Raw genomic sequence first — 12606 nt, 5'->3', positions numbered from 1 at the left:
TTGTCACTGTCAATCATCTCGTGGCTAGGCAACTCCCTAAAACATGATTTGAACTTTAAACTTAAGTTTAATTGAAAATGGATTTGCATGAACATCTGTGTATCTCTGACTGAATTTTACTGCTCTATCTGGTCGACTCTTCTGTCTACTAGATATGAGAACGTAGATTACCTGTCATTCTTCTAAATACTCACTGATGGATCACATCATGGTGTGGATTTTGTTAAGGGGTCCTATTGTCCAGTTTCTCCCTTGAACCCTGGAACCAAGCAATCAGATGGAAAGTCTGCCTCTTGGGCAATAAAAAAGCAGTTTGAATCAGAATCAGACTTTTCTCAATGTCATATTTAGTTCATAATGCTGGTATGTAATGCCATTCCAAAGTGTCATAATATTCTACATGACTATCATTACCATTATACCACTGACATGCATCTCAACGTTGTACTGTGGTTTGTTAGAACATTAAATCATATAAAAAAACAAACAAACAATGTCCTTATTAATGTCCTTGTTATTCAACATACAAGATAAGACAATATTTCAAATTCCAGCAGCCCACTCTCTTGTCCGACTGATATTTTAAAGGAGGTACAAGGATGGTGATTCAACTTAAATATGATTTTATTTAAAAGGTAAAAAAAGGTGACAAAAACCCTGACAGGTTCTTAACATGTCCAGTTATCTGACCAGTACAACACTTTTTGCTTGTCCCATTCCCCTTCCCTGAATGGCCTGGTTCCATATCAGTTCTTAGACCCTTTCATAGCTCTGTGTCCATAGATGAGAGAGATTAATCTCTATATCTCTGAAAGAGCTGCATGGATGAAAGTGATATGGTGTGGTGGTTTTACTAGCCCTCCAACCAGCTAAACAGCATACTGTATCTGCTGTATTACCTCCAACCCTCTCAGACTTGAACATCAGAGGATATACGGACAGCAGTGAGGGTAAGGGGACAGAGATGGAAATGGAACCAGGCCAGAGAATCCCTCTCCCTCCAGTCCCCTCCTGCGTTAAGCACTGCCTGTCACTTCCAGTTGGTTGAAGGATGTAATGAGGTCATAGTGGGCCTTCTCGTCCTCTGTCAACTCCATGTTGCCGTGCCTGACCACCACCACCACGTTCACCCCTGCATCCTCTGCTGCCTTCGCCTCTGCAATGACAAACACAGGTGTACGGCACTGTGACCTCGCTGTACTCTGCTGCAGCTGGGTACTGTAGTTCTCACAGAGCAAGCACTGGGGCTCTGACACAATCACATCTGCATGGCCTCAGGGAAGGCCTCACATTGTAACCTCATTAAGTGTAGCTCCAATAGGCTAGTGCTGAATTAGGGCAGAAACTGCCTCTCACAAATGCTATTCTAGTGAGGAAAAACAACATATGATAGCATGTCTTTCAAATATCAGAGCATACCATTGTAATACCACACGATAATCCAAAGAATAACATTACCATAACAGTGTGTGTGCACCGAATAGACAAACCGCAGACAAAATTATTGAGCTTTATTCCATCAAAAACCCTTCAATGGAAAGACTGGGTGGAAATGCCTTAGCTTAAGTTAGCAGCAATCATTGCTGAATTAGTCGGCAGAATGTTTGCAAAGCAGCACTTACCCCGTGTCACGTCTGTCAAGAAGGTGATTTCTTCCGGTTGACATCCGATTCTCTCCGCGATTCTCTCATAGCTTTTGCCCTCTACTTTTGCTCCTATGTTGGTGTCAAAGTGACCATCAAATAGCTGAAAAGACCAGCAACGAAGAGTCATTAGCCAATGACGTCAACCCAGTCCATCAAACATCAAATACACCAGCAATACCCCAAAGCGAGTTAGACAACAGGACTCATTTTGAGAAAGCTTGTTTCCCCAGCAAAAGCTACAGTAGAACTTGCCAACATTTTTAATACTAGCAATTCAAGAACAACAGTGTGTCCTTCCTTCCGTGAATGGCCTCAAAAGGACAAGAAGAAAGAAGACTGGGCTTGCTCACATCTAAAACGTCTCCTTCTACAGAATAACCAAACAGCAGTTTCTGTGCCTCCACGCTGCCAGAGGAGTAGATGTAGACCTTCAGGCCCTGGCGTCTCCAGCGTCTGAGGGAGGGAACCACATCCGGGTACATCCTGTGTCCCAGCAGAGGACAAACAGACAGACAGAGCAAACATCAGCAATCCTGCACAGCATTACAGAGATGGGAGGACTATGTCAGAAATTGAGATGGGAGGACTATGTCAGAAATTGAGATGGGAGGACTATGTCAGAAATTGTCAGGATATTGAATGCTGCAGATCTCTCTCTCTCTCTCTATATGCATGCATATATATATATACACACATATATATATATATATATATATATATATAATATATATATATATATATATATGCATATATATATATATATATATATATATATATTAAAAGGCTTTGCAGTATATAGGCCAAATATACTTGACGACAAAATAAACTTTAATTACATGGTGAAATCTCCCCTATTATTATTTTATTTGGGGAAAAAAAATCCAGCCTTTTGGACTCAGAATAGGGAACACTGCTGGCTACTTACTCGCCTTTGATTCTCCCAGCAGCGTAGGCTGCTCTCCACATATGGCCCTGGAGCTGTTTGAGCGCTGTGGTCTTCCTGTCCGCCTCCATCTGCCACAGCACGTTGTCCACCACCTCCCTAATGGCCTTCTCCTCGTCCGTGTGCACCGTCTGGTCCAGCTCATGGACCGGGCCAGAGCGGCTCTGTCTAATGTCCTCTTCAGCCTGAGAAGAGAGAGACCGAGAGTCACCCTTACTGGATTATGGTAAATGGACTGCACTTATATAACGCTTTTATCCAAAGCGCTTTACAATGAAGGCCTCTCATTCACCCATTCACACACACATTCACACACCAATGGCGGCAGCTGCCATGCAAGGTGCTAACCTGCTCATTGGGAGCAATTTGGGGTTCAATGTCTTGCTCAAGGACACTTCGACATAGTCAGGAGGAGCCGGGATTCGAACCGCCGACCCTACGATCATTGGACGACCCGCTCTACCTCCTGAGCTATACAGCCGCCCCAGCCGATTATCAATTCATTATCATCAAAGTCAAGCCCAGTTAAACTTTATTTGTATAGCACATTTACAACAACCATAGTTGACCGTAGTGCTGAACAGGCTCAAATACCAGGACTAGATATAACAATCAACATCATAGTAATACATACACACAATAGCAGCACAATTTATGACGTTGAAGGGTCTAGATCAACTTGACTGGTTGCATTGTGCCAGACAAGAGAAATCATGCACAGAAAGGTAAATGAGAGGGTCATTTCTAAATCCTACCCAGTCTCATGATATTACCCAGAAGCACCTGCTGCAAAAACACATTCCACAGATCACCCAAATCTCATTATAGATGGAAACTGCTCATTACAGACAGGAAACAATGTGGCTTATACTATATTCAAGATGACATCAACCGGTTAATAAGAATTGATCACCCATCTCCAATTCAATAAGTTTAATGAGAGGGAGTTAATTTCATTGGGTCCATCCATTCACAGACAAACCAGTCTAAACCCATTCTGTAATATGACAGGAGCTGCAGTGATAATATAAGTGCATCCATTCCTCTAATTTCTACAGCAATACTTGGGACATTGTCTCTAGCTCTTTGTCAAGTGTTCTTTAGGTCATGGTGCTCTGGCACCTGCATCGATGTGTGTGCCGGGGGAACTGGGGCAACACTAGACCTGTATACTGAGCCTTGTAACGCTGCATTGGAAACACAGAGCACATCAGCAAATACTCCACTAAGTCCAAACAAAGACACAACTCATACGCATCAATGCCCAAGGCTTGCTTTGGGTGTCACTGTCACCCCAATTAGTAGCGCTAGGGTCTCCTGTATCATAAACCACAATAGACATACTTTTGCAAGTAATTTATAGTCGGCCCGAAAACTGCCAGCTCCCAAAGCTGTTTTTCTCAGTATAAGCATGGGTCACAGTCCAGGTGGTAACAAGACAGGCTGGGACTGGTAATTGTAGCAGGTGCTACAATTACCAGTAAAAGAAACAAATGTGACGCCCACACATACCGAGTAAAACAGAGCATTGAAAGCTGACGGTTTTCAGACCGACGAGGTGATACCCATAGCAGGCCGTAGACATTGATACTTTGGTGAGTTATATGGCTTTGTTTGGAGGACATAGTGGACTGATCTTAATGTGCGCTGTTTTCCAATGCATCATTACAGTCTAGGCCAAAACCAATGTTTATAGCATAACATACTACCGGGCTGTGCCAGCATGATGCTGGGAGGACAAGGACATAAATGCTGCTCACATTGCCTCAACGAGTAACCTGTGTTCGATCGATCTATCCATCTAGTTGCCCTGCAGGTCGCACAACCAGTTTGTCAATACATGATAGAGCAGAAGACAGAAATACTGAGTGAATATCTGCAGTGTGGGGTAGCAGCATTCAGCACCGAAGTGAGGATGCTGCTCGGCAGGCTCATCTCCTACACTCACGTCATCACACATGACAGGATGCAGGGCACTTTAGATAAGAACTGGATTAGATTTAATCATCTGTATTACAGGGGAGGTATTAGAGACGTTTCTGTTCAGACTTGAGGTCCTAATGTTGAGCAGGCTAATTCTGCATTAGCAGTAGGTGTTCAGACAGCTTATGACAGGCACTTAACTTGTGTGTGTGTGTGTGTGTGTGTGTTGGCCACTGTTGACTATCAACCCCAAGCCAATGTACTCAGAACCGACCTGTTTCTTCAGAAGATGCACATCTTGTTTACACTCATCCTCTTCCCAGTGCGCGGACAGATAATCCTCCAGATGCTCCTTGATGTAGGGAAATAAGATATCCTGAAAAAGAGAAAATGCAATGAAGATAGCTAGGTATCGTAGTTGGCTAGCTTGAGACCATATAACGTTATTCAACAAAGAATAATGCACATTAACCCTGACACTAGCCAGAGCACACGTTAGGTTACTCAGCTAATATTAGCTAGCCATACATAGAACTTACATTTATCCCAGACCATTTACCCACCTTTACAAACGTGATCGGTGTCGTGGTTCCCTCAATATCCAGCAAGAGGGCACTACAGTTTGCAGGGATAGCAACCGTGGCCATATTTCCAGAAAACGTTAGCCCGCACAAGTCTAGCTTTGGCTCCTTATTATTAGCTAGCTGCTAACAAAGCCTTGACTTCAGAAATCAACAGAGCCCACAAATTAAAACAGCTAGCTAGCAAGCTTCTGGATGACAACGGGGTAATTTAGAACAACGTTAACGTTATCTGTGCAAAAACGAATTTATTGGTTGACTCTAGATTGCAAAATACAGCTCTCACTCAACCTATATGCATGCCCTCAACACCGAGAAGAATGCAACATTCAACATGCTCACATGGGGTGGGCCGGACCAGAGCAAATAACGCGAGAACGCAGGGGTGGGGTGGGGGCGCAAATTGTGTGCCCTGTCCTCCCAATCTATTACATTAGTCATTTAGTTGACGCTTTTATCCTGATCGACTAAGATCGATTGCATTTAACATAGAAGTCAGTGTACTACTCACCAGAACTCACAAGTGTATCTCCTTTCTAAACAAGTGACTAAGAGCATAATCTAGTGCTGAAGGCAAAGTGCAAGAGTAGCAAACTAAAAATATAATAGGTGCTTAAGAGGGAGGATCCTGGTTGTACTTCTTAAAGAGGTGAGTTTTGAGCCTGCAGCAAAAGATGAGCAGTGACTCTGATTCTACCATTGTGGGGCCAGGACAGAAAAGAGCCATGACCTTGTCGATCGACTGCAGGGGTCTCGGAGTGACAGGGCAACCAGTCGCCCCAAGGTAGCAGAGCGTAGTGGTCGGGAGGGGGTGTAAGGGCTTGACCTTGGCCTGGAGGTAGGAGGGAGCTATTCCTTTCATTGCCCTATAGGCTATCCTGGAGCCTATTTGCTTTGAAGTTGTGGTTTCCGGTCTAAGAGGATAGTGATCCCCCTGTCCAAAAACGGGCCTGCCAATAAACCTACAATGCGATGCGGCAAGAACTTCTTCTGGAATAGGCTACTTGGTTTGGTTTGGTATGTCCATGTTTTATTCTAATTCGTAGTGACTGGCAAGACTAGGCTGCTGGATTCAGAATTTGTGTGACATGATACCAGACGGCTCTAGACAGAAAATAAATAGAAACCAGACTCTCCCCCCAGGAGAGCCTGGCGATGAGAGGCTACCTGTAGGCTAAAACTTAAGTTTTAAACTAGATACGAGCTGCTGGGAGCCAGTGTAGAGAACGGAGAAGGGAAATTGTGTGGGAGAACTTGGGGTGGTTGAACACTAGGTGAGTGGCAGCTTTATGGACAAGCTTCAGAGGTTTAATAGCTGATGCTGGGGCCCCAGCAAGGAGGGAGTTGCAGTAGTCCAGGCGGGAGATGACAAGGGCCTGGATGAGCACCTGCGCCGTTTCATCAGTGAGGAAAGGGTGAAGGGCTCGTGATGTTGTAGAGTAGGAATCTGCAAGAGCGTGTAACGGATGTGATATGTGCAGAGAACGACAGTTTGTCGTCCACGGTCACACCCAGATTCCTCGCAGTCCGAGTTGATGGCCAGGTCGCAGTGCGGGCAGCCCTTCCCCAGGAGGAACAGCAGCTCAGTCTTGTCCAGGTTGAGCTTAAGGTGGTGTGTCGCCATCCACTCAGATGGTGACACCCTTCTCTATATGAAGTGATTGCCTGACAGAGGAATAATTGTGATTGACAGTCTGCAGTTAGGAATAATAAATGAATTGAGTTACAGCAGACCGACTCAGGATAAAGCAGGGACATTCTTTCTTTCTTTTTTTTTTTATATATAAAGCAGGATACAACAAGAGCCCTGAAGCATAGAGTGACCTTTTCCCGTTCCAGTTCAGTGACATCAAAGTGCCAGGAGAAAGAAAATCATTCTAGGCCTACACACTACAGTCTGACTACACTGCTGCTTTTTCTGGTTCAAGTCCTGTGTACAATGAATGAAATGCTTACAAATTCATAGTTGTGACATGAATGAATAATTTCATAATTAATATCAAATAATTAATAGACGATTTTGCTACATAACCCATCGTTGTGCCAAAGGATACAAGTCTAGACTCTTATGTCTACACAGTACAGTAGATTAGCCACTTGTGCTAGGGCCCCCTACCGGACTTACACACAAACCACATGAACTGCGTCACTCCGCCCTGTCCGCCCTTGATGTCAGCCATTTTACATAGGAATCGAAACTAGCCACCTAGCTAAACCAGTCTGGAATTGTCATCCAACCCGAATAACTTAGTTGTATAATTAACTAGCTATAGCTAGCTAATATATAGCCCCTGTAAGTGGGAAAATGGAGACCGATAGCCAGGTTGACTTCAGCACAGATGAATTTCCAGAGGGTTCCAAAATAAACGCAAGCAAAAATCAGCAAGATGACGGGTAAGTGGTGGTGAGCTAGCTAGCTAGCTAACTTGCCGGCTAGCTGTCAAACTCAAGCAGTTAGCTAGCCAGCCTGTCTTGCTGCTAGCCGAAGCTTGCTGGTCACAGTGGATAGCTAACGTCAGCTAGATAACCCGACGAAAGATCGGTGCCTGGTGATCCCCAGGGGTTATCCTCTAGATAGCTACCTTCTTGTGACATGGTCAGTTACGTTAGCCGGCTTACCTAACTTAGCTCATGTTAGCTGTGTAACGTTACCGCCACAAATACCGCTAGAACTAGCCAGTTGGATACGCAGTATAGTCGCACTATGTGCCAATCCGCCTTCCTGAACTGACAGGTGTAAACGTTTACATAAGTTGGCTAGCTGTCAACGTCAAGAGTGTGTTAAACTACTAGCTGGCTAACGTTAACTAATGTTACAGTGCTAAGCACCGACTCCTCGCTAGTTAACTAGCCGGATATCTCCCCTCTTCACCTCACCATTTTGCTACTAGTAGACTAACGTAGTTATCAGCTGTTTGGGTGCTCTACAAGCCCTTGCCCCTGTTGAGTGAGCTGAAGTTGGGTCAGCCTGCTTGTGTTTTCTCCTCTTAGAGAAACGTTATTAGCCCCGTAATCGGAAAGCTGTAACGTTAGCTAGCTAAGGTACGACAACTTTGAAGTAGACCAAGTCACTAAAACCTCTTCAATATTAACACTTTCCATTATGAACCAGTCCGTACCATTATGAAACAGTGCTTCTGACAAAGGGGGTTGATCTTGATTGTATCTGAAAATTCAGATGGACTGGTTTTGATCACGGTCTGCATTTTAATAAAATGCCCTCTTCATGATCTTTATTCACAGCAAGATGTTCATTGGTGGACTGAGTTGGGACACCAGCAAAACGGACCTCACAGATTACCTGTCCAAGTTTGGGGAGGTGTTGGACTGCACCATCAAAACAGACTTGATGACGGGGCGGTCCCGAGGTTTCGGCTTTGTCCTCTTCAAAGATGCTGAAAGTGTAGACAGAGTAAGTAGAATCAAGATTCAATATGACAACAATGCTAGCATTTAACCATTTTAATACTACATTAAGCTCTTAACTGGTAAATATTTAAGAGCTATACATTTAATAGACACACAACACGTAGTGCAATAGAACCACATTGAAACCGGGAAATAATGTGTAATAACTGCCTAACTGCAGGTCCTGGAACTCAAGGAACACAAGCTGGATGGGAAACTGATCGACCCCAAGCGAGCCAAAGCCATGAAGGGGAAGGAGCCTCCTAAGAAGGTGTTTGTGGGAGGCCTAAGCCCAGATACTCCAGAGGAAGACATCAGGGAATATTTTGGCACGTTTGGTGAGGTAAATTATGAACACAGAGATGGAGGAAGTTACAGCCAAATTAAAATGTGATTTTAGATTCAAACTGGTGCACCGACCAACATCAGCATTTTCCGGGTTAAAACGTAAACATTTTTATGGAGACATTTCAAAGCAACTGCCCCTTAGACTGCTGTCACTTCATGGCCAAGTCTAACTAACTGTATTAATTATTTTATGTATGGTACAGTATGCCTACTTGCTAGTATTTATCAAGGAAATATGTTGTGTTGACAGATTGAAAGCATTGAGCTTCCTATGGACGCCAAAACCAATGAGCGCAGAGGGTTCTGCTTCGTGACGTACACAGAAGAAAGTCCTGTCCAGAAGCTCTTGGAGTGCAGATACCATCAAGTTGGAAGTGGAAAGGTATTCAGAATGTCAATAGCACTTTACATTTTTCTTTCTCTTTTATAGTCTTGGTGTAAAGATAAAACTTTAAGCTCTAAAAGTTATTCAGAACACAACTTGACACAACTTGACCCCTGACTTACATTACATTAGTCATTTAGCAGACGCTAAGACAAAGAAACAATAATTGCATTTAATGTAGGTTGTCAGTGTACTACTACTTGCCAGAACTCATAAGTGCATCTCCTTTCTAAACAAGTTGACTAAGAGCATAATCTAGTGCTAAAGCCAAAGTGCATGAGTAGCAAAATATAAATACAACAGCTGATACTGTGTGTTAGACAGTTGAGAGTCTATTTATATCCATGCTATATGGATATAAATGAGTATATTTGAGTATATTTGTGTCCATGCCACTAATGCATGTTGATCATGTTTATTGATTTGCTCCTGGCAGTGTGAAATCAAGGTGGCCCAGCCTAAAGAAGTATACAGACAGCAACAGCAGCACAGAGGAGACCGGGGCTACGGGGGAGGCAGAGGAGGGTACAGGGGGCGGGGCAGAGGAGGTAACTACAACTGCACCGCATTTCCAACCTCTGATAGGCTGCAGCTTAGAGCTCGGGAACACCAAGTCACCCATTCAGCACAAGGCAATGGATTCTTTGCAGAAAATGTCTTCTCCGAAAAGCGTCAATACAGTCTTGTCATATTAACCTTTCTGATTTCTTGATTTAGGTCAGAGTAACTACAATCAGGGCTACAGCAACTACTATGGCCAGAACTATGGAAGCTATGGCAATGGATACAACCAGGGCTACAATGGCTACACTGGCTATGACTACTCTGGCTACAACTATAATAGTTATGGTTATGGACAGGGCTACGATGACTACAATGGTAAGCTAACTTATTGACGCCAAATACTAGGCCTAAATGGAGCAGTGCCTTTCAGCAACAACTCATGTACTTCTAGAAAAAACAGCAGATGCAAGTATCCTTGTATGTATTCAATAGTTCTGGAAAAATAAACCGATATCTGCATTGCTGCCTGCCTTGGGTTTCTTTGCTCTGATGCATGATTGTGAGGATCACTATATCCAGGCAGTGCAATTCGCTACTTGATAGAGAATCATTACAGTTCAACAACCATGAGCTCTTTAAGCTGATGCTATTGGTTTCAGCAAGACTCACTATCTACAAGTTTATGACCTCCCATTTAGGATATGATGACACAGATAGCTATGGGTTTGCACATAATCCCTGAATTCCAGTTCTCCACCCTTTTCACTGAAGTGTGAATTAGATGTTTAGAGAATATGAATCTTACAGCAGCTCTATGTGCAATATTCATAAACGCACACCTCAGGGGATGGGTGTGGATAACTGGGATGCTGGGAGAGCCGTCAGTGGCACATCACTATCTCCATATCTAGCAATGTTACCATGCATCTATCAGTGTTTAAAATAATCATCTATATTCCAAGGCTCCCAATTCTAAGATAATATAACAAAGGTTATTGAATGTGTGCAGAAAGTATTCAGGCTACATCCTACAGATTATAGCTGTCTTACCTTAATGCTTTGTATGGTGAAAAATGAAGCAACATGGATTTTCCATGATTAACATTTTTATGGTTTTAATTTCTCAGTCTGCCTTTTTTTTTTAACCTCTGACCTCTTAAAACTTTGACCTTCACATAGGCCAGCTGAGCAGCTACGGGAAGGCCTCTCGAGAGGGTGGAACCCATCAGAACAACTACCAGCCCTACTGATAAAATTATAAGACTTGCTAAGACTTCTGGTAAGATCATATTTTTGAGTGTCACCTTTGGCTTAACTTAAAACTTTTAAAGATCAATAGACAAAACAATTTCTCTAAAATTTCTAAAGAGAGAAAGCAAGTGGTTACCCTGACCACGCATCCTATTCTGAAGGCTAAATCTAAGATTCTAAGAATGTCTATAGATCTTTAATTGCAAAATGCTTTTGTAGCGGTTTGCCTTTTATTAAGCTCTCCAGAAAAAACTTAAGCGTTTTTCTGTAGATTCTCCTTTTCCCCTGCTTTTTAACAGGTATTCATAAGGAAATAACATAAAGAGACTTGATAGCAATGTAAACAGGTAAAGTACTGCTAAAGGGTACAAAGTAAGGACCTATCCCTTTTTTTCCCTTTCTTTTCCTAACTGATATTGTACCTTGTTTGTACCTGCCAGTGGGGACTTCATTGCAGGCCGTGTGTCACCTGACCACGACATTCTCTGGGCGTCGCACATAGCGGGCAGAGAGCACGGCATGCACAAGGAAACGCTGTCCTGTGGTATGGTCTCTTCCAACTTCCTGTACCAGCGATAAACAGAAAGAAACATAAAGACAAAAGGAAAAATCACCCTGTTTTTCATTTTATAAGTTGTTCAATGTTTCCTTTAACAATTTTCTAAAATGTGTTTTTTACAGGAATTACATAAAATGAAAGCTAAAAGTGTACTTAACGACTGTACTGTGTATCCTCTTTATTTTACTGGTCTTGTGTTTCAGTTCTGGAGCTTCAGTGTTTTTGTTTTGTTTTTTCTATAATGACCCCTCTTAAATTGCTTAAACTCATGATGCTTGCTTTTTCTTTATAGCCCTTAGAGAACTTCACTTGATAAACATCAAACCTTTTTTAAACATAGTTGTTAAAGATCATATGTAAACCAGCTTTATGATGCTATATAAAGCTGACGTTAAATTCCCTATTTGTGCGATTGTGGATCTGACAAGTGAGTGCAAATTTATCTCCTGTTACAGTAAGAGGTCTATACAGTATTTGGATTTTCTCCTGTATGGTGAAATTGTTGACTAATTCATTGGAGCTGAATCTTTAGCAAGCTGGGGTACCGGTTAGCTGCAATGTGTGAAGCTGCAAGTTCTACATATGATCTTTAAAACGGAATGGAGATATAAACATAAACTTAATAGTTTAAAGTTGACAGCACAAGAAGTTAAACAGTGAGACATGGACGTGTTCTTTTTTCGGTTCAAACTATTCAAAGTGGTCCAAAATGAGTAAAAGCTTTTCTTTTATTATGTCCTTGTTCGCAGACAGGCTGGCTGGCCGGAGAATGACCCTGTACCCTGGTGGCAGCTTGGGGAACCCTGTCCTGAGATCAGCTCATGATTTTAACAGACCTTCATTTCACTGTCCTCCTCCTGAGATGAAGCTTGACGCAGTGTCAGATTTTGTACATAGTGTTTTTTTCCCACACTGTTCTTTACCCACCTTCACTTTGTACTCTGTTAGTCTAAATCAAGTCCAGATGTGTGTTCTTATACCTTGATTTTGAACATTTTGTTATCAAAAGATTTTCCGCCGTGCAAAGGGATTAATAAAGAGGGTACAATGCTGTCAAG

The 12606-nt window shown here is 42.7% G+C and overlaps 2 protein-coding genes across 6 annotated transcripts; one reads left to right on the top strand and one right to left on the bottom strand.

Annotated features, from left to right (window-relative positions):
• Positions 1-97: 97 nt before the first annotated feature.
• On the bottom strand, positions 98-6217 carry enoph1 (enolase-phosphatase 1). Its single transcript, XM_084461335.1, has 6 exons — positions 5076-6217; positions 4787-4888; positions 2572-2774; positions 1997-2129; positions 1623-1746; positions 98-1156 (listed from the first exon to the last, which is right to left on the bottom strand). The coding sequence occupies exons 1-6, from the start codon at positions 5157-5159 to the stop codon at positions 1017-1019; spliced, it is 786 nt and encodes a 261-aa protein (XP_084317461.1). The 5' UTR covers positions 5160-6217; the 3' UTR covers positions 98-1016.
• A 103-nt stretch (positions 6218-6320) lies between these two features.
• Positions 6321-12600, top strand: hnrnpdl (heterogeneous nuclear ribonucleoprotein D-like). 5 transcript variants are annotated; one of them, XR_014631253.1, is made up of 9 exons: positions 6321-7487; positions 8337-8505; positions 8683-8844; positions 9100-9231; positions 9671-9782; positions 9952-10113; positions 10918-11017; positions 11430-11533; positions 12298-12600. XR_014631253.1 is itself a non-coding variant. In XM_084461333.1 (8 exons), the coding sequence occupies exons 1-7, from the start codon at positions 7399-7401 to the stop codon at positions 10986-10988; spliced, it is 897 nt and encodes a 298-aa protein (XP_084317459.1). In that variant the 5' UTR covers positions 6321-7398; the 3' UTR covers positions 10989-11017; positions 12298-12600. The 5 variants fall into 5 exon arrangements, 3 of the variants coding, with proteins under 3 accessions (XP_084317459.1, XP_084317458.1, XP_084317457.1); XR_014631254.1 differs by having other exon boundaries at positions 10918-11533; XM_084461333.1 differs by lacking the exon at positions 11430-11533.
• Positions 12601-12606: the final 6 nt, after the last annotated feature.

Source organism: Borostomias antarcticus (genome assembly GCF_949987555.1).
Source record: "Borostomias antarcticus genome assembly, chromosome: 2".
NCBI classification, from domain to species: Eukaryota; Metazoa; Chordata; class Actinopteri; order Stomiiformes; family Stomiidae; genus Borostomias; species Borostomias antarcticus.
Note: the sequence above shows the minus strand (reverse complement) of the source record. Positions and strands in the feature narration are given on the sequence as shown.